The sequence below is a fragment of the Tachysurus fulvidraco genome, chromosome 23 (genome assembly GCF_022655615.1).
Source record: "Tachysurus fulvidraco isolate hzauxx_2018 chromosome 23, HZAU_PFXX_2.0, whole genome shotgun sequence".
Lineage (NCBI taxonomy): Eukaryota > Metazoa > Chordata > Actinopteri > Siluriformes > Bagridae > Tachysurus > Tachysurus fulvidraco.
In genome coordinates this window covers 20,795,426-20,821,869 of record NC_062540.1, presented here as the reverse complement: position 1 = coordinate 20,821,869, position 26,444 = coordinate 20,795,426, and the positions used below count along the sequence as shown (strand labels likewise).

General features: G+C 40.3%; 1 protein-coding gene across 1 annotated transcript; it reads right to left on the bottom strand.

The window, feature by feature from the left end:
* Nucleotides 1-564: 564 nt before the first annotated feature.
* dhx35 (DEAH-box helicase 35) lies at nt 565-25,371 on the bottom strand. The gene is made up of 20 exons (XM_047807371.1): nt 25,263-25,371; nt 23,511-23,638; nt 19,820-19,912; nt 19,556-19,633; nt 19,020-19,124; nt 14,232-14,293; nt 13,221-13,287; nt 12,977-13,089; nt 12,742-12,838; nt 10,381-10,539; nt 9,188-9,398; nt 8,971-9,095; nt 8,040-8,094; nt 7,755-7,945; nt 5,802-5,879; nt 5,559-5,688; nt 5,360-5,441; nt 4,008-4,079; nt 2,592-2,703; nt 565-1,750 (listed from the first exon to the last, which is right to left on the bottom strand). Exons 1-20 carry the CDS (start codon nt 25,300-25,302, stop codon nt 1,712-1,714), a joined length of 2,037 nt encoding a protein of 678 aa, XP_047663327.1. The 5' UTR covers nt 25,303-25,371; the 3' UTR covers nt 565-1,711.
* Between the last annotated feature and the right edge of the window lie 1,073 nt (nt 25,372-26,444).

Genomic DNA, 26,444 nt, shown 5'->3' with positions numbered 1-26,444 from the left:
GTGTCTGTTAGTCTCAGTGAAGGAGGTGTGGCCTCTGTGTCTGTTAGTCTCAGTGAAGGAGGTGTGGCCTCTGTGTCTGTTAGTCTCAGTGAAGGAGGTGTGGCCTCTGTGTCTTAGTCTCAGTGAAGGAGGTGTGGCCTCTGTGTCTGTTAGTCTCAGTGAAGGAGGTGTGGCCTCTGTGTCTTAGTCTCAGTGAAGGAGGCGTGGCCTCTGTGTCTGTTAGTCTCAGTGAAGGAGGCGTGGCCTCTGTGTCTGTTAGTCTCAGTGAAGGAGGCGTGGCCTCTGTGTCTGTTAGTCTCAGTGAAGGAGGCGTGGCCTCTGTGTCTGTCTCAGTGAAGGACACTTGGCCTCTGTGTCTTAGTCTCAGTGAAGGAGGCGTGTCACACTTTCATCGCTTGGTATTTGGGCGTGGCTAAATGTAAACATGTTATTAATGTCCTTGGTAATTAATCTAATTAATATTTATTAACATCTGATTTAAATAGAGAATCAGAACTGTATCAGAGAATCTTTTGCTGTAAAGTTTTACGTTTTAAACAACAAAGAAACACACGACGTCACGTCTGGGTGAAGATTCTGATTTATTCCGATGTTTATACAGAGGTTTGAGATGTAAAGAGAGGTGGAAGTTTCCTGGAGGTCGTAACTTACTGTAGGAATGAAGATTATTGCTGAGATTAAGAGTGTGTCTGTGTGTGTGTGTGTGTGTGTGTGTGTGTGTGTGTGTGTGTGCACGCTACACACTACGTATGATTTTCACAGTGTTCTGAGAGGAACTCAACATGCAGGACATGGATGTTGGAGTAATACTGCTGGAATAACACCATCGTGACCTGAGCAGCAGCTACAGCTCGACTATACAAGGTTATAAAGTCGGATTACGGTCATAATTACGCATCGTTAGCATGCAGATGTTTGTATTAAAGCTTAAGGATAAACCTTTAATAAATAGAACGCAGGTCGAGGTCTAAATCCGGACCATTTTTGTTTGTGCTCTCTTTCCAAAACTTTTATTTAGTTGTTTATTTTAAAAAGTACACCGTGGGGCAATAACGTAACATTTATAAAGCATGAAGCTCACTAACGAAAAAATACAATTTTCTGATCAATTTCAGAAAATCAGCATGGAATGTTGTAAAAGAACTGGAAAAAAAAAAATCCAGGATTTCTGTGAAGTTAATTAAAAGCACATTTTTAGGCACTGGTTTAAAAATGGCAAAGTTTTTTCATATTATAAAATAGGTCGAATATTTGGCACATAATGGTGAGGAAAAGGCCACTAAATCTCAGCTACACAGTATTTCTATGAGGAAAAAAAATATTGGTAAAATGAAAAGAAGAAAAAAAAATACATCCGAAAGACGTGGCGAAATCCGCTCTTCGTCGAGATCACGGTCTTTTCGTTAAGGAAAAAAAAAAATAAAGATATTTCACTTCCCTATTTAGGCCATGCACAAAGTACAAAAAGGAAAAGGAAAGCAAAAAAAAATGCCCCATGAATGACCTCTGACAATTTGGTGTTCATGTGCTGGTGGACGAATTCATCTGAATAGGAGGAAATAATTATATCGTACACGTATATACAAGGATAAATATTCGTCTCAGTTCTGCGGCCTTCTGATGGGTGTGTGTGTGTGTGTGTGTGTGTGTGTGTGTGTCTCAAGTACTTTAGGATCATTAGTTCACCAGCCGGTCACGATGGATGAGGAGTTCAGAAGACTTTGGACCTCTTGCTTCCCAGAGAGCCGTGCTGCGGAGGAGGAGGAAGAGGAGGAGGAGGAGAGAGAGGAAGGGAGGGAGGTAGAGGGAGGAAGGGAGGGAGGTAGAGGGAGGAAGGGAGGGAGAGGGGGAAAAAGAGGAAATGAGACAAAGGAGGAAAAAGTCACACTGTCGAAAATAAGAGTTGAAACGTTTGAGAGGTGAAATTTGTTTCCTCTCTGAAGCAAATATTAAGAAATAAAAGGAGGAAGTTTATGAACCACGAGTCATATTTAAACCTTTCAGCTGTAATCTGTGAGCGAGAACGTTCAGCTGTGGGCTTTAGTTTTATCGCAAAATGAAGAAAAAATACTGCGTTAATTAATAAATTATTATTATTATTATTATTATTATTATTATTATTATTATTATTATTATTAGCGTGATAAACAAACACAGTGCTGGAACATGAGTGACTGGGATTAGAGCTAAAATCTTTGGGGTGTTTGTCGGGTATCTGATGTCACTCTGCAGACACGCGTTATAAACGTGTGACGCTTCGTAGCATCTAATCGGCATCCCGATCACAGCGACCCTAAAACGTTCCATCACTTTGATGCGACAAACAAAAAACTTTATGCAGATTAGGTACAGCAACAAACCCGAGCTCGATAATTCCTCAAGACCAAACCTTATGTCATGATAGTTAGGTCTTATGTCTGTGTCTTATGTCCTGTTTAAATAAATAAAGGGAGTAAAAACTCAGAACTGTGTTACACAACCAGGTCACATGAGGTATGGATCATAATGAAGATAATGAATCAGGGTAACATCGTCATCGGTGAATTAAAGACAGCAGATAATCGATGACGAATGTGATGAAGATGACGTACCGCGGCCTGTTTATAAAAATGAGGTGCCAGTTCCACCAGCCAGGACGATTCCACCGCAGTCACATCTCGCATGTAGTACCTGGAGGTCTGAATCACCTCGTTAAAGACCACCCTGAAATCACACACACACACACACACACGTGAATTTAAAGACTAGAGCTGTTTATACAAATCGTTTGAATTATCGCTTGACAAATCAGCTTCGTCTGAATTATCTCTGAAGGTTTAAACAAGAAAAAAACAGATGCAGTTAATATGCGTCGTAGGTCCTGAGTGTCATCGTGACAGATGTAGTTTGTCCAGAATCTATTCATAACACACACAATACTGATCGGTATGTTCTGTATTAACGGCCAAGCAGTAGGTACAGGATTTAACTGATGTAGGTACTGAATCTATCTTGGTCGGTACTGAGACTAATGCTTTTGGTACTGAACCAATTAGGACAGATACTGAATCAAATGGGGTAGGTAATGAATCAAATGCAGTATATAATGAATCAAATGGGGTAGATACTGAGTCAAATGCAGTAGACAATGAAATCAAATGGGGTAGATACTGAGTCAAATGCAGAAGATAATGAATCAAATGGGGTAGGTCCTGAATGAAATGGGCTAGATACTGCATCTAATGTGGTAGATAATTAATCAAATGGGGTAGATACTGAGTCAAATGCAGTAGATAATGAATCAAATGCAGTAGATAATGAATCAAATGGTGTAGGTACTGAGTCAAATGCAGTAGATAATGAATCAAATGTGGTAGATACTGAGTCAAATGCAGTAGATAATGAATCAAATGGGCTAGATACTGAGTCAAATGCAGTAGATAATGAATCAAATGGGGTAGATACTGAGTCAAATGCAGTAGATAATGAATCAAATGGGGTAGATACTGAGTCAAATGCAGTAAATATATCAAATGGGGTAGATACTGTCAAATGTGGTAGGTAATGAATCAAATGGGGTAGATACTGAGTCTAATGTGGTAGGTAATGAATCAAATGGGGTAGATACTGAGTCTAATACAGTGCGTACTGAACGATCTGCCGTAGGTACTGAATCGTCGGCATTGGGTTCAGACACAGTACACAATTTTGGATTCAAAGGATTCAAAACATTAATGACAGCAAAATGACAGACTGGACAAACTTATTTTTTTATGTTGTAGTATGAGCAAAAAAAAAAAGGAGCCACAAGTGACAATGTTTTTGTTAATAAGGTACTAGATAAAATCTACCACTTTATTTTCTTATCGGTTCCAACCATATTTTAAAAAAAACAAAAAACATTTTAAATAGATGCACACAATAATCTCACACATCTACTCTCATAACTTTAGTTCCAATTCCAGTCTGGTATCTTTACTCGCTTTGAATACAGCATAAAAATCTATTTACAAAAGAACAAGTAGTACCATTTTGGAGGTTTCTCCCCATAGAGCACAGAGTTGGGATGAATGTGAAGCTCTCTGTCGTCTCGTAAAGTCCTGAGAACAAATTATTAAAAAAAAACAAAAAAAAAAAACAACACCACAGTATTAAAAATTATTTATCCTACATTACTACTGACTTCTGCATCCTGATTGGTCACAAGGCGCTGATTCATTTTAATACATCCCAGTTTCTATAGTAACAACTGATTCACAGCCACCACTTGTTCTCTAAAAGGAAGGAGTCTCCAGTGTCAGAGAGTAAAGCTGTACTTTTATCTTCTGGACAAAGGATTTATTCTGTCTCGTTATTATTAAAGGTGGGGTCTCCGTCGTTTAAGAAATGCTTCTGAAAACTGAGTCGGGACGACAAACAAAACATACAAAACAAACGTGTAGCCAATGAGCAGAAAGGGGCGGGGCTTGTCGATATGGCCGGAGAGAGTGTTCGGTGTGCGTGTGTGACATTAGCAGAAAGCGGTTTTAACATCGACATATAGGATAAAAACAAAGAAAGAAAGAGAAGAAAGACTTACGATAAGGACAAGAAGTAGGACGTGTTAATATAGGATCAGCTTTCCAGCGCTGGAGAGAACTGAAGGAGCAGGAAGTTGGCCACATATTCACAGGTTGGAGTTTCCCGAGTCAATAACTCCTGAGCTAAACGCTGTTACTACACAAATAACACCTCTTTTCTATCGTAGTAATGTAGAGAGGCAGCTACAACCGCGTTTTGTGTAGTAACAGCGTTTAGCTCAGGAGTTATCGACTCGGGAAACTCCCACCTGTGAACATGTGGCCGACTTTACTTAAGACGCCGAGGCGCTTTTTTCCTTCTCGATAGGTGAGTAACGTTGGTTTTGCTTTGTTACACAGAACTAATATATGCCTTTGTCCTTTACATCATTATGCTTGTGTGGCATTTTTGCTTGTTTGTTTATCTACAATCGTATTGTTCTTCCCTTCAGCTATGATAAAGACACGTTTCTTTCTGTTAGTCGCCTGGGTTACGTATGTATGTGTGGGCGGAGCTAAAATACAGGGGTGGGACCCGTTTGGGTTAGGGGCGTGTTTGTTTTGGTGATTTCAAATGTCGACATTAGCTTTCAAACAACGGAGACCCCACCTTTAATTTTAAAAGAGGAAAAAAAAAAGAGAGGGTTTATAGCTGCTGTAAGATGAGCACAGAGTCTCTGTGACTGTGTAGCTATCATAAATGTCCTAAAATAACTGTGTCGATATTGTGAATGGAGATAAAACACTACACAGCTCCTGTCGTATGATACGTAAATGTAATAAAAGCACACGATTAACGTACGTGAAGGGACACGTCTCACCTGTAAGATCCGGAGTGATGCAAGCGAGCCGCGTTAGCGAAGAATCCTGACACGATGCACCTCAGGATGACATCGGGGTCTCCTGGAAACACGTACGACAAAAAGCATCAAGCATCTTTGCAATATGTTTTATTTTGACATTTAAACATAGACACACGTTACATCTTCATTAAGTCTTTAATCAGGAATGAACTCGGACCTTCGCTGGAGGTCCGAGGAACCTTGAACTTGTTCAGCAGGCGACGGAGCTGCTCTCGGACCGTCATGGCACGCAGGAGACCTTTATAGTTCAGGAAGTGCTCCTGACACCACTGAGAACTCTTCTGATGCTACAACGCAATAAAATAAAGGATTTGTCGCAACGGGTTGAAGTCAGAATTCGACGTCTACAAGAGACAGGTTCACGACAAACGAATACAAAACGCTGGAGTTCCTGACTGACCTTCACAAACGCCTCGTAGACATTCAGCATGGTCAGATGATCGCCTTCAGCCACGGCAAACTTCCTGTGCTCGCGCGCCTGACGGTGATAAGAAGATGCGGGAGAAACGGGTTAGCGACGTCTCCATAGTAACGGCTCATACGCAGGGACTTGTACATATCAGCAACAAAATCAGCAAGTGGTGAAGTTTTCTGTGAGGAGAAATGTGTTCCTGTAACATTTAAGGAAGGAGTCTCCAGGCTCAGACCACCGGAGGAGTCTCCAGGCTCAGACCACCGGAGGAGTCTCCAGGCTCAGACCACCGGAGGAGTCTCCAGGCTCAGACCACCGGAGGAGTCTCCAGGCTCAGACCACCGGAGGAGTCTCCAGGCTCAGACCACCGGAGCCAGTGAACGAAAACTTAAATATCACAAACCTTAAAGTGATGTAGGTACTGAATCTAACTTGGTCGGTACTGAGACTAATGCGTTTGGTACTGAACCAAATAGGGCAGATACTGAGTCAAATGCCGTAGGTTATCAATCAAATGCAGTAGATAATGAATCAAATGGGGTTGACACTGAGTCAAATGCAGTAGATAATGAATCAAATGGGGTAGATACAGAGTCAAATGCAGTAGATAATGAATCAAATGGGTTAGATACCGAGTCTAATGCCGTAGGTAATGAATCAAATGCAGTAAATAATGAATCAAATGGGGTAGATACTGAGTCTAATGCCCTAGGTAATGAATCAAATGGGGTAGATAATGAATCAAATGGGGTAGATACTGAGTCAAATGCAGAAGATAATGAATCAAATGGGGTAGATACTGAGTCAAATGCAGTAGATAATGAATCAAATGGGGTAGATACAGAGTCTAATGCCCTAGGTAATGAATCAAATGCAGTAAATAATGAATCAAATGGGCTAGATACAGTGTCTAATGCCATAGGTAAAGAATCAAATGCAGTAGGTAATGAATCAAATGGGGTAGATACAGAGTCTAATGCCCTAGGTAATGAATCAAATGCAGTAAATAATGAATCAAATGGGCTAGATACTGAGTCTAATGCCGTAGGTAATGAATCAAATGCAGTAGATAATGAATCAACTGGGGTAGATACTGAGTCAAATGCAGTAGATAATGAATCAAATGGGCTAGATACTGAGTCTAATGCCGTAGGTAATGAATCAAATGGGGTAGATACTGAGTCAAATGCAGTAGATAATGAATCAAATGCAGTAAATAATGAATCAAATGGGGTAGATACTGAGTCTAATGCCCTAGGTAATGAATCAAATGCAGTAGATAATGAATCAAATGGGGTAGATACTGAGTCTAATGTGGAACGGACAGAATAATCTGAAGTAGGTACTGGACAAAATGCAGTAGATAATGAATCAAATACAGTGCGTACCGAACGATCTGTCGTAGGTACTGAATCGTCGGCATTGGGTTCAGACACAGTACACAATTTTGGATGCAATCATATCATAAGAGGCATAAAAGAAAAAATGATTCCACTTCACTGATTATTTTACTTCATACACACCATATTACCTGTTTGTTAACATTTTTAAACTGATGTGTCTAGTGAGGAGTCATTTATTATAGAGTTACTCTCATATGATTCAGTTGTTTTCTTTTCTTTTTTTTAATAGACATAAATTACAGTGTTAAGCTCAGCATAATTTTCCATGGAAACATCTGAGCTTAAATATCGCAAAAACTACGTCTGAATTAGAAGCCGTTTATGAATCAAAAGCATTGACTCTTTTTGTGGAGCTGAATCAAATGATATGTTTTTTTTTCTATTTGTTCTAACAAATAGATAAAATCAGATTATTCTGATTATTTAGTGAGATAACGAATAATTTACGGAGTGTTATAATAATTTGCAAAACTTTGGTTCTCAGATGATGCTTTAATTTAGAGCAACCTGTAGAGGGGCGAAAAAAAGACGGACTCACGGACGCTTTCTTTTGATTGGACGGCACCACGAACACGTTCTGGATCTGCATCATGGCGGCGATGCTGATGATCTCTTTGGAACAGCCGAAGTTTCCCGACTCGAGAAGCATCTTAGCAAACATGGGGCTGAGGGGGAACTCGGCCATGCGGACCCCCGCCGGCTCCGTCAGACGCCCGTACTGATCCAGACCTAAACCCAGACATCACGTCATCTGGTTTTACACAAGCTATCTGACATGAGTTTGCAACATCACTTCTCAGAATGGATAAAAAACGTCTCTTACCACCAAGAGCGAAGAGCAGCTCTAACGCCTGCACCATGGTCTGAGCCGGGGGCGGCTGAAAAAAAGAACATGCTCTATAAATCTCTCTATCATGCTGTTAGAAAATGAGTCAACACTTTAGCTGCTCTTTAAGGGTGAGAACACACTCTAGGATTCACACTAAGGATGAAGTGATTTGACTCTGAGTCGATTCACTTTGGAACAAACTCGAGTGATGAAGCAAATCGATTTTGAGTCGACTCACTTTGGAACAAACTCGAGTGATGAAGCGAATCGATTCTGAGTCGATTCACTTTGGAACAAACTCGAGTGATGAAGCAAATCGATTCTGAGTCGACTCACTTTGGAATAAACTCGAGTGATGAAGCAAATTGATTCTGAGTCGACTCACTTTGGAACAAACTCGAGTGTCTGAGTAGACTCACTTTGGAACAAACTCGAGTGATGAAGCAAATCGATTCTGAGTCGACTCACTTTGGAACAAACTCGAGTGATGAAGCAAATTGATTCTGAGTCGACTCACTTTGGAACAAACTCGAGTGTCTGAATCGACTCACTTTGGAACAAACTCGAGTGATGAAGCGAATCGATTCTGATTCGACTCACTTTGGAACAAACTCGAGTGATGAAGCAAATCGATTCTGAGTCGACACTTTGGAACAGACTCGAGTGATGAAGCAAATCGATTCTGAGTTGACTCACTTTGGAACAAACTCGAGTGATGAAGCGAATCGATTCTGAGTCGACACTTTGGAACAAACTCGAGTGATGAAGCGAATCGATTCTGAGTCGACTGGAGTGCAGGAAGCGATGGAGTGATAAATCTGTGTTGTCTGCACTTGGGGTCATTTTACACTTGAACATTTTTCTAGCCTTGTATTTCTAAACAACGTGTGAAATTAAAGCAAACAGAAGAAAAGGCTTCACTCACAGACAGGAAGCTGAAGCGCAGGACGTTGTCGATGCCCAGCGCTTTGAGCTGCAGGATGACCGGTGCCAGATTACTGCGCTGCATCTCGGGCACGGTGCTTTCCGGAAGCTTCTCGAAGTCTTCCTCTAAACAAACGAGACCGGTTTAGAAAACGCAAACTAACAAACAAGGCAAAAACAGATGTGAGGTCTGAGGACACGTGTGCGGCGTCACGCACCCGTGTAAAGACGGAAACATTTCCCGGGCCGGTTGCGTCCTCCTCTTCCTGCTCTCTGGGACGCCGAGGCTTTGGAGATCGGCGTCACCACTAGAGACTCGATGGCCGTGAGCGGGTTGTAGCATCGCAGCTTGACGAACGCACAGTCGATCACGAACACGATGCCGTTGATGGTGATGGACGTCTCGGCGATGTTCGTGGCAACCACCACCTGCCAGAGTGGTGTTTTATTTTACTCCAATTTTACACTTCTGTTCCTGGGATTTTTACTCTGTAGACGTTATCGTGTGTGTACGAGAACTGATACACTGACGTGTCCAATCAAATTTAAGTATTATTATTATTATTATTATTATTATTATTATTATTATTCATACCTCATCACAATCACAACATCTATATAATATTTTTTTCCCAAAATGATATATTCCTAATTCTAAATTATAATTCTTAAAAAAATAAAAAGGATTTTTTTTAAATTCCTTTTTATACATTTTTTACGAAAGCTTGTCTAAAGAAAAACAATAATAATCGAATAAAAAAATTAATAAATAAATAAAATAACGTGACCACAGTCAGCGATGAGCGGGTCCAAGCACCGCAGCGTTCACGTCTCATAAGAATACAAAATTGGGCCGATTTAGCGATCTGATCTGATCGAATATCTAATCAGTGATTAATCATTCGTTTCTAATCATCGGTACCAAATAAACTGGGAAAGTTTCATAGTTTTTTCCACTCCAGAATTTTCCGGTTTTAATTCTTTAGTATTTTTTTTAACATCATTTTCTCACCCCTAATAAATCTAATTATATTCACGTTAACTAAATCCAAAGAGTTCAGAGTCAAAACAAGACTCAAACCCACCACCTGAAATATTACCATTAGATAATATTCAATAATGAATGAAAAGGGGGCGGGGCTTCCAGGGCAGAGTCAGTTAACATCTGTCAATCATTCCAGAAAGAATCAATAAATTGTCTTGTTTAAAGCTGAAATAAAACAACGATACGTTCCAAGCTGCATACGGATTGTTTTAGTGTTAATACAATAAACAGACTTTTTTATTTACTTATTTAATGTTTTACTTTTTGATCCGTTTTGATTCTATCATTATTTTTGCCTGGTTAACTGGTTAACTGGTTAACTGGTTATGGTAATGGTAAATGAAAGGGTCACTAGTGCACCGTCACCTTTCGGACAGTAGGTGGCAGCCTCTCAAACACCTTCAGCTGCTCAGAGTAAGGCAGGCCTGCGTACATGGGCAGGACACGCAGATGTTTCTTCAGGCCGTGACGAGACAGAGAGCGAGCCTGATCCTGGAGCATGGACACCACCTTCTCCACCTCCTCCTACACACACATGCGCACACACACACACACACACACACACACATCAGGACAGAAGAGTTTACACTTCGTTGCTGTTCCTTTGTGAGACGACCAGCTGGCTCTTTTTGTTGAGAGAGAGAGATAAAAGACAGAAGTGAAGGACACGACTCTTTATAGCTGTTATAAAATTGTAATTGTTAGATAATTGCTGTTGTAGTCATGGCAACGGTTACTCGGCTACAGTGTTAATTATTTTCCTACAGCAGCGCTGAGTGCTGAATGCTGAGAGATTTATTCAGCATGGAGGGTCAAGAACTCTCTGTCTCCCCATCACTCTCTCCATCACTCTCTCTCTAACACTCTCCATCACTCTCTCTCTAACACTCTCCATCACTCTCTCCATCACTCTCTCTCTAACACTCTCCATCACTCTCTCCATCACTCTCTCCCTAACACTCTCTCTCTAACACTCTCCATCACTCTCTCCCTAACACTCTCTCCCTAACACTCTCTCTCCATCACTCTCCCCATCACTCTCCCCATCACTCTCCCCATCACTCTCTCTCTAACACTCTCCATCACTCTCCCCATCACTCTCTCCCTAACACTCTCTCTCTAACACTCTCCATCACTCTCTCCATCACTCTCTCTCTAACACTCTCCATCACTCTCTCCATCACTCTCTCTCTAACACTCTCCATCACTCTCCCCATCACTCTCTCTCTAACACTCTCCATCACTCTCCCCATCACTCTCCCCATCACTCTCCCCATCACTCTCTCTAACACTCTCCATCACTCTCCCCATCACTCTCCCCATCACTCTCCCCATCACTCTCTCTAACACTCTATCTGTCTCAATGTCTCTTTGTGTGTCTCTCACACACACACTCTCCATCACTATGTCTCCCTGTGTATCTGTCTCTCACTGTCTGTGCCTCTCTCTCCCCATCTCTCTCTCCCTCTATCTCTCCCTCTCCCCATCTCCCCATCTCTCTCTCCCTCTCTCTCCCCATCTCGCTCTCTCTCTCTCCCTCTCCCCATCTCCCTCTCCCCATCTCCCTCTCCCTCTATCTCTCCCTCTCTCCCCATTTCCCTCTCTCTCCCTCTATCTCTCCCTCTCCCTCTCTCTCCCTCTATCTCTCCCTCTCCCTCTCTCTCTCTCCCTCTCCCCATCTCTCTCCCTCTCCCTCCCCCATCCTCTCTCCTCACGCCTCTCCTCTCCCTCTCCCTCTCTCTCTCTCCCTCTCCCTCTCCCCATCTCTCTCCCTCTCCCTCTCCCCATCTCTCCCCCTCTATCTCTCCCTCTCCCCATCTCTCCCCCTCTCCCTCTCCCCATCTCCCTCTCTCTCTCTCTCCCTCTCTCTCTCTCCCTCTCCCCATCTCCCTCTCCCTCTATCTCTCCCTCTCTCTCCCTCTCCCCATCTCTCTCCCTCTCCTCCCTTCCCTCTCCCCTTCTCTCTCCCCCTCTCCCTCTCCTCTCCCTCCTCCCTCCCTCTCCCTCCTCTCCCCCTCTCTCACTCACTCTCCCCATCTCTCCTCTCCTCCCTCTCTCCTCCCCTCTCCCCCTCTCTCCCCCTCTCCCTCCCCCCTCTCCCTCATCCCCCCCTCCCCCTCTCTCCCACTCTCTCTCCCCCTTCCCCTCCTCCCCCTTCTCCTCCCTCTTCTCTCCCCCTCCTCCTCTCTCTCTCCCCTCTCTCCCCTCTCCCCTCTCCCCCCTCTATCTCCCCTCTCTCTCCCCCCTCTCTCTCTCCCTCTCCCCCTCTCCCCCTCCTATCTCTCCCTCTCCCCATCTCTTCCCCCTCTCATCTCTCCTCTCCCCCATCTCTCTCCCCCCTCTCCCCCTCTCTCATCTCTCCCTCTCTCCCCATCTCTCCCTCTATCTCTCCCTCTCCCCATCTCTCCCTCTATCTCTCCCTCTCCCCATCTCTCCCTCTACCTCTCCCTCTACCTCTCCACCCATCTCTCTCCACCCATCTCTCTCCACCCATCTCTCTCCACCCATCTCTCTCCACCCATCTCACTCTCTCTCTCTCTCCACCCATCTCACTCTCTCTCTCTCTCCACCCATCTCACTCTCTCTCTCTCTCCACCCATCTCACTCTCTCTCTCCACCCATCTCACACTCTCTCTCCACCCATCTCACACTCTCTCTCCACCCATCTCACACTCTCTCTCCCCCCATCTCACACTCTCTCCCCATCTCACTCACTCACACACACACCTGTCCAGTGAGGAACGCTAGAACATCTCCGTCATCCTCAGCTTCGTGAATCTTTAGAACGGTTTCCACTGTGGCCTTTACATAATCTGGAACTGGACTACAGACACACACACAGACACACACACAGACACACACACAAACACACACACAAACACACAGAAACACACACAGACAGACAAAATTGCCTTCAGAAGTCAGTTAATAATTAAAGAAGAAGAAGGTCATGAGTCAGTACCTGACTGTGTAGAACACATCCACAGGGAAAGTGCGGCCCTCGACGCTCAGGATCCCACACGTGTCCTTGCTCGGGTCTCCAGATTCATTCAGATTAAAAAAGTCCTGAAATTTCTATAACGATAAATAAAACTCACTGAATCACTGGATTTCACACAATATGAGCCATAAATTAATTCCCAAATATTATTACTACAGAAACGTCATGAGTCCTGTGTCTCGTTATTAAACACTGAACTGAACACCTTGGCATCCAGTGTAGCAGAAGCAACGATTAGTCTCAGGTCTCCCCTCTTCCTCTGAATCTGAGAGAGAGAGAGAGAGAGAGAGAGAGAGAGAGAGAGAGAGAGTGAGTCAGGGAACCAGGGGTGTCTTTATGGTCTTAATGAGGTGGTTGAACAAACACAGGATAAAGCGGTGCTACGAGAAAAGGACACCGTGACACACGACGAACAACTGACAGGTGTATGAGACACCAACCACACACCAGCACATGCACACAAAAGTGCCCAGAATGTCCTAGAGTCCAGGAACGGAATAGTCTTTGATAGATAGAGAGAGAGAGAGAGAGAGAGAGAGAGAGAGAGAGAGAGAGAGAGAGAGAGAGAGGCAGAGAGACGAGAGAGACAGGCTTGAGAGCCAGGTCCTCCAGAGCTCAGATCTCTAGCATCCTCTGACTCGCAGCTCCTAGCATCACTCCTCTCTGTCCTCTCTTCGACCTTTTGACGCCTCTCTCCCTCTCTCCCTCAGCGTAGCTCCTCGACGTCTCTCTCCTCCATCTCGCACAGTTCCTTAGATCTCTCGCATCGCTCTCGCACGACGTCCTCTCTATCTCTCCCTCTCTCTCTCTCGATCGCATCCCTCACGCCCCTTCTCTCATCACGCAGCGCAGCGCAGCGCACTGACCGCTCCATTTGCAGCTTACTAGACCAGCATTCTCGCGCGACTAGAGTACGACAGCGCCGCCATGTCTAGCAGCCTTTAGATGTATCATGCTGTATTTCCCCGGTAGCGTGGACTCTGACTTCCTCTCCTGCTTTGTCACAGAGCGTACCGACGATGGTGCGTCTGACATCACCTTCTCTTGACGCCCGCGCCGCCGCGCCTAAACCCGGGACGCCCCGGAGCCCTCCGAGACGTCTGGCCTCGCCAACCGCGGCCGCACCCCGCGCACCACACACACACACACACACACACATCATTTCACTGTGTCTACTCACCACAGCACAGTTAGTACACTTTAAACAAAACCTGACCTGTACTTTTTCAGCAGAGGGTCAGCCATCATCTCCCTGACCAACATCCCGTCTGTCAGGAACTGCAACAAAATATTATATCATTTAATCATTTAATTAAAGTTGATCACAGATAAAATGTAAAAAAGTAGCGTAAAGTATCAAAAACATGTAAAAAAAATAGAGCAAGACAAAGTAACGATGTAATGATGTAACATAAAGTAAAGAAAAGTAAGAGAATGTAAAGAAACAAACAAGAGTAACAGTGATGTAGAGTAAATCAACACAAACACAGTGATGTAAAGTAAATCAACACACACACAGTGATGTAAAGTAAATCAACACAAACACAGTGATGTAGAGTAAATCAACACAAACACAGTGATGTAGAGTAAATCAACACAAACATTAAACACAGTGATGTAGAGTAAATCAACACAAACACAGTGATGTAGAGTAAATCAACACACACACAGTGATGTAAAGTAAATCAACACAAACGTTAAACACAGTGATGTAAAGTAAATCAACACAAACACAGTGTTGTAAAGTAAATCAACACAAACACAGTGATGTAAAGTAAATCAACACAAACACAGTGATGTAAAGTAAATCAACACAAACACAGTGTTGTAAAGTAAATCAACACAAACACAGTGATGTAAAGTAAATCAACACACACACAGTGATGTAAAGTAAATCAACACAAACACAGTGATGTAAAGTAAATCAACACAAACGTTAAACACAGTGATGTAAAGTAAATCAACACAAACACAGTGTTGTAAAGTAAATCAACACAAACACACAGTGATGTAGAGTAAATCAACACAAACACAGTGATGTAAAGTAAATCAACACACACACAGTGATGTAAAGTAAATCAACACACACACAGTGATGTAAAGTAAATCAACACAAACACAGTGTTGTAAAGTAAATCAACACAAACACAGTGATGTAAAGTAAATCAACACAAACGTTAAACACAGTGATGTAAAGTAAATCAACACAAACGTTAAACACAGTGATGTAAAGTAAATCAACACAAACACAGTGATGTAAAGTAAATCAACACAAACACAGTGTTGTAAAGTAAATCAACACAAACACACAGTGATGTAGAGTAAATCAACACAAACACAGTGATGTAAAGTAAATCAACACACACACAGTGATGTAAAGTAAATCAACACACACACAGTGATGTAAAGTAAATCAACACAAACACAGTGTTGTAAAGTAAATCAACACAAACACAGTGATGTAAAGTAAATCAACACAAACACAGTGATGTAAAGTAAATCAACACAAACGTTAAACACAGTGATGTAAAGTAAATCAACACAAACACAGTGATGTAAAGTAAATCAACACAAACACAGTGATGTAAAGTAAATCAACACAAACACAGTGATGTAAAGTAAATCAACACAAACGTTAAACACAGTGATGTAAAGTAAATCAACACAAACACAGTGTTGTAAAGTAAATCAACACAAACACAGTGATGTAAAGTAAATCAACACAAACACAGTGATGTAAAGTAAATCAACACAAACACAGTGATGTAAAGTAAATCAACACAAACGTTAAACACAGTGATGTAAAGTAAATCAACACAAACGTTAAACACAGTGATGTAAAGTAAATCAACACAAACGTTAAACACAGTGTTGTAAAGTAAATCAACACAAACACAGTGATGTAAAGTAAATCAACACAAACACACAGTGATGTAAAGTAAATCAACACAAACATTAAACACAGTGATGTAAAGTAAATCAACACAAACACAGTGATGTAAAGTAAATCAACACAAACACAGTGTTGTAAAGTAAATCAACACAAACACAGTGTTGTAAAGTAAATCAACACAAACAGTGATGTAAAGTAAATCAACACAAACGTTAAACACAGTGTTGTAAAGTAAATCAACACAAACACAGTGATGTAAAGTAAATCAACACACACACAGTGATGTAAAGTAAATCAACACAAACACAGTGTTGTAAAGTAAATCAACACAAACGTTAAACACAGTGATGTAAAGTAAATCAACACACACACAGTGATGTAAAGTAAATCAACACACACACAGTGATGTAAAGTAAATCAACACACACACAGTGATGTAAAGTAAATCAACACAAACACAGTGTTGTAAAGTAAATCAACACACACACAGTGATGTAAAGTAAATCAACACACACAGTGTTGTAAAGTAAATCAACACAAACGTTAAACACAGTGTTGTAAAGTAAATCAACACAAACGTTAAACACAGTGATGTAAAGTAAATCAACACAAACACAGTGATGTAAAGTAAATCAACACAAACACAGTGTTGTAAAGTAAATCAACACAAACACACAGTGATGTAGAGTAAATCAACACAAACACAGTGATGTAAAGTAAATCAACACACACACAGTGATGTAAAGTAAATCAACACAAACACAGTGTTGTAAAGTAAATCAACACACACACAGTGATGTAAAGTAAATCAACACAAACACAGTGTTGTAAAGTAAATCAACACAGTGATGTAAAGTAAATCAACACAAACGTTAAACACAGTGATGTAAAGTAAATCAACACAAACGTTAAACACAGTGTTGTAAAGTAAATCAACACACACACAGTGATGTAAAGTAAATCAACACAAACACAGTGTTGTAAAGTAAATCAACACAAACACAGTGATGTAAAGTAAATCAACACAAACACACAGTGATGTAAAGTAAATCAACACAAACATTAAACACAGTGATGTAAAGTAAATCAACACAAACACAGTGATGTAAAGTAAATCAACACAAACACAGTGTTGTAAAGTAAATCAACACAAACACAGTGTTGTAAAGTAAATCAACACAAACACAGTGATGTAAAGTAAATCAACACAAACACACAGTGATGTAAAGTAAATCAACACAAACATTAAACACAGTGATGTAAAGTAAATCAACACAAACACAGTGATGTAAAGTAAATCAACACAAACACAGTGATGTAAAGTAAATCAACACAAACACACAGTGATGTAAAGTAAATCAACACAAACACAGTGATGTAAAGTAAATCAACACAAACACAGTGATGTAAAGTAAAACACAAACACAGTGTTGTAAAGTAAATCAACACAAACGTTAAACACAGTGATGTAAAGTAAATCAACACAAACACAGTGATGTAAAGTAAATCAACACAAACACAGTGTTGTAAAGTAAATCAACACAAACACAATGTTGTAAAGTAAATCAACACACACAGTGTTGTAAAGTAAATCAACACAAACGTTAAACACAGTGTTGTAAAGTAAATCAACACAAACACACAGTGATGTAAAGTAAATCAACACAAACACAGTGATGTAAAGTAAATCAACACAAACACACAGTGATGTAAAGTAAAACACAAACACAGTGTTGTAAAGTAAATCAACACAAACGTTAAACACAGTGATGTAAAGTAAATCAACACAAACACAGTGTTGTAAAGTAAATCAACACAAACACAGTGTTGTAAAGTAAATCAACACACACAGTGTTGTAAAGTAAATCAACACAAACGTTAAACACAGTGTTGTAAAGTAAATCAACACAAACACAGTGTTGTAAAGTAAATCAACACAAACACACAGTGATGTAAAGTAAATCAACACAAACACACAGTGATGTAAAGTAAAACACAAACACAGTGATGTAAAGTAAATCAACACAAACGTTAAACACAGTGATGTAAAGTAAATCAACACACACACAGTGATGTAAAGTAAATCAACACAAACGTTAAACACAGTGATGTAAAGTAAATCAACACACACACAGTGATGTAAAGTAAATCAACACAAACGTTAAACACAGTGATGTAAAGTCATGTAAACATGTAAGTAACAAAAAGTGATGGAACTGAATGCAAAGCAGCATAAATGTGTAAAAGCAGAGTAAATGTAAAGAAATGTAAACATAGAGTAACAATGTAAAGTAACACAATAACGTAAAGTAATGTAAAGTAACGTAAAAGTCAAGTAACACAATGTAAAGTAATGTAAAAATCAAGTAACACAATGTAAAGTAATGTAAAAATCAAGTAACAATGTAAAGTAATGTAAAAATCAAGTAACAATGTAAAGTAATGTAAAAAATCAAGTAACAATGTAAAGTAACAAAAGTCAAGTAACACAATGTAAAGTAACATAAAAGTAACAATGTAAAGTAACGTAAAAGTAACACAATGTAAAGTAACGTAAAAGTAACACAATGTAAAGTAACAAAAGTAACACAATGTAAAGTAACACAAAAGTAACACAATGTAAAGTAACACAAAAGTAACAATGTAAAGTAACACAAAAGTAACACAATGTAAAGTAACAAAAGTAACACAATGTAAAGTAACACAAAAGTAACACAATGTAAAGTAACACAAAAGTAACAAAATTTAAAGTAACATAAAAGTCAAGTAACACAATGTAGAGTAACATAAAGCCGTGCACAAATTTATGTAACAAAGTGGCATACATTGTGAGGCAAAGCGAAATAAAACAGATCCAAAGTACCATAAAGTGTAAAGTAACAAAGTGTAAAGTAACATAAAGTGTAAAGTAACAAAGTGTAAAGTAACATAAAGTGTAAAGTAACAAAGTGTAAAGTAACAAAGTGTAAAGTAACATAAAGTGTAAAGTAACAAAGTAGAGTAAGAAAGTAAAATAAAGGAATGTAAAGTGATGCACGAGTGTAAAGACGTGTGCAAATGGAGTGATAGAGTCACATCATGAAGACCTGAGGTTAGGATGGAGACTCGTACCTTTATACGGGTGGCTTGTGGGTCAGAGCAGTCGTCAAAGCGGATGGTGTATCCCACCTCATGACCCAAAAACGCTCCACGTTCTTCTGCGACCCGAGCGGCCACCTAAACACACACACACACACACACACATTACACAAAACTCCACAGTATCTGCTTTTGGTATGAAGAATCACAATGATATCTGTCTTTGGTACCATGAGATGTAAAAATACGTGGGGGGGAGGGGGGGGGCTGGCTACTTATTTAAATAAAGTCACATATCGTGAATCTTTTCTAAAGATTGTTTTTAAATGATGGAATTGGAGATTGTTTTACTTTATCATGATTATAAATCTGAAAAATTGAGATGACAGTTTTTGTGTGTATGTGCACGTAGTGTATGTCCACATACATACACACACACACACACACACACACACACACACACACACACACACACACACACAAACATGACCTCCAAGCACCCACTGATATCTTCAGTACATAAACCATTTACTGTGAATTAAATCACAAATATATACAGCAATACACACCGACGTCGCAGCTACTCTCCGAGGCTGAGTCACGCCAATTACCTTCCCCTCTGCAGCCCACCCGGCCTCCAGGAGGTACTGAAACACACACACACACACATCGGTCCACTGCACACAGCCTGACACTGCAGAACTGAGCTCAAAGCAATCGGTGCTCTACAACAGAGAAAAGTCCCAAACTGCACAAATGCATATTTTCCCTCACCACGTCAGCACGTTACACACACAACACACACAAATAAGTCAGACAACAGAAAAGCTTACCTGAGGAACCTGGGTGCTCTTCCCCGAGCCGGTCTCACCCAGGATCACGACGGTCTGAAAGCTTTCCAACATGTACAGGATGTTGTTCCTGTGCTGAGGGTTGGACATCGGGAGCAAAAAGATGTTCACATGACAACGATATAACACACTTTTCTCCCCGACGACACGGATACATCACGTACATATGCAAATTAGATATGCAAATGAACCATCTAACTGTCTTACATCAGAACTCACACAAATGCGATCATGCAACTCATTTTCGTTTAAAAGTCCAAACAGATAACATGCCAAGATAAAAAGATAATTAACTGATTAATTAATCGATTAATTAATTGATTGATTGATTAATCGATTAATTAATTAATAATTAAAATTAAAATCCAGTCAGGACCTGGAGGGAAAAAAGGCAAGTCAGATCCATCAGCATTAACATTAGAGTAACAAAGTGGTGTATATTATTACAGAGCAACATAAAACTTCACTAAGTAATGTAGAGAAAGTGAAGTAGAGTAATATGATGTAACACGGACACGATAAAGGAATAGAAACTAATGCAACAGCGTAAAATAGTGAGAAAGAGATTTATATTAAAAGCAGATTAATACATTCATCCATTCATTCATCTTCTACCGCTTATCTGAACTTCTCAGGTCACGGGGAGCCTGTGCCTATCTCAGGCGTCATCGGGCATCGAGGCAGGATACACCCTGGACGGAGTGCCAACTCATCACAGGGCACACACACTCTCATTCACTCACACACTCACACACACTACGGACAATTTTCCAGAGATGCCAATCAACCTACCATGCATGTCTTTGGACCGGGGGAGGAAACCGGAGTACCCGGAGGAAACCCCCGAGGCACGGGGAGAACATGCAAACTCCACACACACAAGGTGGAGACGGGAATCGAACCCCACCCTGGAGGTGTGAGGCGAACGTGCTAACCACTAAGCCACCGTGTCCCTCCTCAGACTAATACAGTTTAGGGTAAAAAAAATCTTACTATTAATAAACGAAGGTTTAGATGGAAACTAAAAATACATTATACAAAAAATCTTATCAAATAAAAGCATCTTGAATCGAAACTAATCTCATATCGTTTCATTAAACTGGCTGACGGTTTAACGTCATTGCAGCATTTATTATTCAGCGGAAGTCAAATCATTTGAAATTATTTGATAAGATTCATAAACTAGTTTTAAGTAAAGTTTTAAAAATAAGAAAGTAAAAGTTTAAACTCTCTTCTAGTCCATGTACAGTTATAATATTGAATTAATCAATTAGTTCCTGATGTTTTACTTGTTAAACTTTGTTTTGGAAAATTTCCAAATATAAAATAGCCCATCCGCAGCGATTAAGGGGTCCAAGCACTGTCAGTGATAAAGAGAAATGTGTGACATTTTGTCCTGCTGGTGGCGCTGAAGGGTTTAAGGGACCCCCTTAAAATTGGTGTGAAGACTTTTGGCACACGGCAGAATTAGTGCAGCCAATTGTGTATTACCATAATTGATTTTCCATGGGTTTCCATGGCAACAACTACTGTGGCACTTGGGGCTTTTAAACATATTCTTTCCATGTCAGTAGTTTAACCCTGTGTCAGTAGTCAGTAGTTTAACCCTGTGTCAGTAGTCAGTAGTTTAACCCTGTGTCAGTAGTCAGTAGTTTAACCCTGTGTCAGTAGTCAGTAATTTAACCCTGTGTAAATAACAGTAGTGTAACACTGTGTAAGCAGTCAGTAGTTTAACCCTGTGTAAGCAGTCAGTAGTTTAACCCTGTGTCAGTAGTCAGTAGTTTAACCCTGTGTAAGTAGTCAGTAGTCAGTAGTTTAACCCCGTGTCAGTAGTCAAACCCTGTGTAAGTAGTCAGTAGTTTAACCCTGTGTAAGTAGTCAGTAGTCAGTAGTTTAACCCCGTGTCAGTAGTCAGTAGTTTAACCCTGTGTCAGTAGTCAGTAGTTTAACCCTGTGTCAGTAGTCAGTAGTTTAACCCTGTGTCAGTAGTCAGTAGTTTAACCCTGTGTCAGTAGTCAGTAGTTTAACCCTGTGTCAGTAGTCAGTAATTTAACCCTGTGTAAGTAGTCAGTAGTCTAACACTGTGTAAGTAGTCAGTAGTCAGTAGTTTAACCCTGTGTAAGTAGTCAGTAGTTTAACCCTGTGTCAGTAGTCAGTAGTTTAACCCTGTGTCAGTAGTCAGTAGTTTAACCCTGTCAGTAGTCAGTAATTTAACCCTGTGTAAATAACAGTAGTCTAACACTGTGTAAGTAGTCAGTAGTTTAACCCTGTGTAAGCAGTCAGTAGTTTAACCCTGTGTCAGTAGTCAGTAGTTTAACCCTGTGTAAGTAGTCAGTAGTCAGTAGTTTAACCCCGTGTCAGTAGTCAAACCCTGTGTAAGTAGTCAGTAGTTTAACCCTGTGTAAGTAGTCAGTAGTCAGTAGTTTAACCCCGTGTCAGTAGTCAGTAGTTTAACCCTGTGTCAGTAGTCAGTAGTTTAACCCTGTGTCAGTAGTCAGTAGTTTAACCCTGTGTCAGTAGTCAGTAGTTTAACCCTGTGTCAGTAGTCAGTAATTTAACCCTGTGTAAGTAGTCAGTAGTCTAACACTGTAAGTAGTCAGTAGTCAGTAGTTTAACCCTGTGTAAGTAGTCAGTAGTTTAACCCTGTGTCAGTAGTCAGTAGTTTAACCCTGTGTCAGTAGTCAGTAGTTTAACCCTGTGTCAGTAGTCAGTAGTTTAACCCTGTGTAAATAACAGTAGTCTAACACTGTAAGTAGTCAGTAGTTTAACCCTGTGTAAGCAGTCAGTAGTTTAACCCTGTGTCAGTAGTCAGTAGTTTAACCCTGTGTAAGTAGTCAGTAGTCAGTAGTTTAACCCCGTGTCAGTAGTCAAACCCTGTGTAAGTAGTCAGTAGTTTAACCCTGTGTAAGTAGTCAGTAGTCAGTAGTTTAACCCCGTGTCAGTAGTCAGTAGTTTAACCCTGTGTCAGTAGTCAGTAGTTTAACCCTGTGTCAGTAGTCAGTAGTTTAACCCTGTGTCAGTAGTCAGTAATTTAACCCTGTGTAAGTAGTCAGTAGTCTAACACTGTGTAAGTAGTCAGTAGTCTGTAGTTTAACCCTGTGTAAGTAGTCAGTAGTTTAACCCTGTGTCAGTAGTCAGTAGTTTAACCCTGTGTCAGTAGTCAGTAATTTAACCCTGTGTAAGTAGTCAGTAGTCTAACACTGTGTAAGTAGTCAGTAGTCTGTAGTTTAACCCTGTGTAAGCAGTCAGTAGTTTAACCGTGTAAGTAGTCAGTAGTTTAACCCTGTGTAAGTAGTCAGTAGTCTAACACTGTGTAAGTAGTCAGTAGTCAGTAGTTTAACCCTGTGTAAGTAGTTTAACCCTGTGTAAGTAGTCAGTAGTCCAACACTGTGTAAGTAGTCAGTAGTCTGTAGTTTAACCCTGTGTAAGTAGTCAGTAGTTTAACCCTGTGTAAGTAGTCAGTAGTTTAACCCTGTGTCAGTAGTCTGTAGTTTAACCCTGTGTCAGTAGTCAGTAGTTTAACCCTGTGTCAGTAGTCAGTAGTTTAACCCTGTGTAAGTAGTCTGTAGTTTAACCCTGTGTAAGTAGTCTGTAGTCTGTAGTTTAACCCTGTGTAAGCAGTCTGTAGTTTAATCCTGTGTTGAGCCTTATAGCAGACTAGTTTATTCAGTACCTTAAAGACGGGCAGCTTCTGCCTCTGTTTCTCCACAGACAGGGCACCATAAGGGTTGTAGATGATAGCGGTGCCACTCGGCTCGCTGTTCAGCTCCCTCTCCTCACACACTCCCGGTGCCTCAGCCCCTGCTCACACACACACACACACACACACACACACACACACTTAAAGGCAGGAAAAACAATCGCCCAATTGAGGATAACTGAAGCCTCAACATGACACTGATTTAATATCGATTACATCGATTCTAGATCCTAGTTGGTCAACAGACGCTGAATAAATTTCTATTACAGAAGCTCTCGAGGTTTATACCAATGCCCTCGTCGTTATACGTTATCATTTCCATGGTAACAGCTCGTTCACAGGGTCGTGAATGGCGAAATCTAATAACAAACGGGTTTTAAAAAAACACGTAATTATTGATATGGTGACGATTTCTGTAACAAGATGTTAATGTCAAAGTTACATAGAAAAACATAACGTAACATTCTGGTCTCATCGTGTAGAGAATATTGTACATTATTTGAGGTCTGATAAATAAATAAATAAATAAATAAATGCTGTGTTAATCAAATCGTTTCTGAAAACAAGAATTGTGTTATATGTTCCGGAGGGCGAGTCAGTGTCTATCTGTAAGGGTAGAAAATTAAGTGCGGTACGTAGAGAAGTGTGTAAGTGTAAGAGGTGAAGAGTGTACAAGTGTAGAGAAGTGTGTAAGTGTAAGTGTACAAGTGTAGAGAAGTGTGTAAGTGTACAAGTGTAGAGAAGTGTGTAAGTGTACAAGTGTAGAGTGTACAAGTGTAGAGAAGTGTGTAAGTGTACAAGGTGTAGAGAAGTGTGTAGGTGTACAAAAGTGTGTAGGTGTACAAGGTGTAGAGAAGTGTGTAGGTGTACAAGGTGTAGAGAAGTGTGTAGGTGTACAAGGTGTAGAGAAGTGTGTAGGTGTACAAGGTGTAGAGAAGTGTGTAGGTGTACAAGGTGTAGAGAAGTGTGTAAGTGTACAAGTGTAGAGAAGTGTGTAGGTGTACAAGTGTCGAGACGTGTGTAAGTGTACAAGTGTAGAGACGTGTGTAGGTGTAAGAGGAGACTCAGAAGAGTGTTTATGTTCATCTGTAACTGCAACTGAAGGAAATTGCTTTAGATAAGAGGAATAAAGGACAGCCAAGGACTCTCTCTCTCTCTCACTCTCACACACACACACACACACACACACACACAATATGAGGTTGATGATGATGGTCAGTTATTTCTTGAGTGTCTTACTATGTTATTATTAAGTTAAGGAAACAGAAAAAAGGTAAAGCTGCTACATAAGAGCACAGAACAAGTTTATAGTTTCTCCAAAATGCTGTTTATGATTAAAACTGCAAAAATAAAACTTCAATGATCCTAGAAACATTAATCACAACTCAGATAAACGAAGTGCAGAAGGTAAACAAAAACACACACACACACACACACACACTTCTACACTCTCACCTACACTATCACACACACTTCTACACTCTCACATACACCATACACCATACACACACACACACACACACACACACACACACGCACTTCTACACTCTCACATACACTATCACACACACACACTTCTACACTCTCACATACACATACACACACACACACTTCTACACTATCACACACACACGCACACGCACACGCACATGCAAACACACAACGTAATGGAATAAAAACTGAGAGCTGCACATAGACTATAATCTCCATCATCTCTAATCTTACCGGGTTTCCAGAATTTCATGGCGGATTTGGGCGCCGCCATCTTGAAAAACTACGTCATTTATTCACCGGACAAAACTTTACAAAGGAAAGCGCCACCAGGGGGAGACAGAGGGCCAATATTTATAATCAGGTTCTGTTTATTCATTTATGATTATTAGTTTATTTATAATCAGACACTACACAATACTAACGAATTCGTGAATATGTCTGTATACAAATATTATATATACATCATAAAATAATTTATTTTTAAACTTAAACTGTAAAACAATTTTAGCTGCATTTTAAATTTACTATTTATTTTGGGAGGGAGGGAGGGAGGAAGGAAGGAAGGGAAAAAAATAAATTATAAAGTTATTTATTTGTTTATTTACTCTACAATACAACTTGATCTGCATTCATATAATAATAATAATATTTATTATTATTTATTGTTTTATAAAAATGACTGAACACTGAACAGTGACATTAGTTATTTTCTTTATTTGCTTGTTTTGTTTTACTTTACAGTGAAAGCACTGTATGGATTTGGGTGGATTAAATGTCCTGTAAAAACGATGGTTATTATTAGTAGCAGACGTCACCATATTTGCTCGTTTTCCTTATATTTTATAGTTAAATACAGTTGAAAGTCATGTGTGTATGTGAACATATGCACTGGAAGATGAAATATACAAATACTTATTTCTCCTGACTCTATAGGTAAAAAAATGCATGCAGACTTTAATCATTTCATGTAATGTTTTTGTAAAATTATAATTGAAAATATATATATATATATTAAAAATCAACAACTACGTTACTCCACCAAATCAGGTCTGTACTCCACATGTAAATTCCACTTTGGAATAAAACCAAACAGGCCAAGAGTCAGAACAAGGAGTCAGAACAAGAAGTCAACACAGGGAGTCAATACAAAAAGTCAGTACAAGGAGTCAATACAGGGAGTCAGAACAAGGAGTCAATACAAGAAGTCAATACAGGGAGTCAACACAGGGAGGCAGTACAAGCAGTCAAAACAAGGAGTCAAAAACAGGGAGTCAATGCAAGGAGTCAGTACAGGGAGTCAATACAGGGAGTCAGTACAAGGAGTCAATACAAGAAGTCAATACAAGAAGTCAATACAAGAAGTCAATACAGGGAGTCAACACAGGGAGGCAGTACAAGCAGTCAAAACAAGGA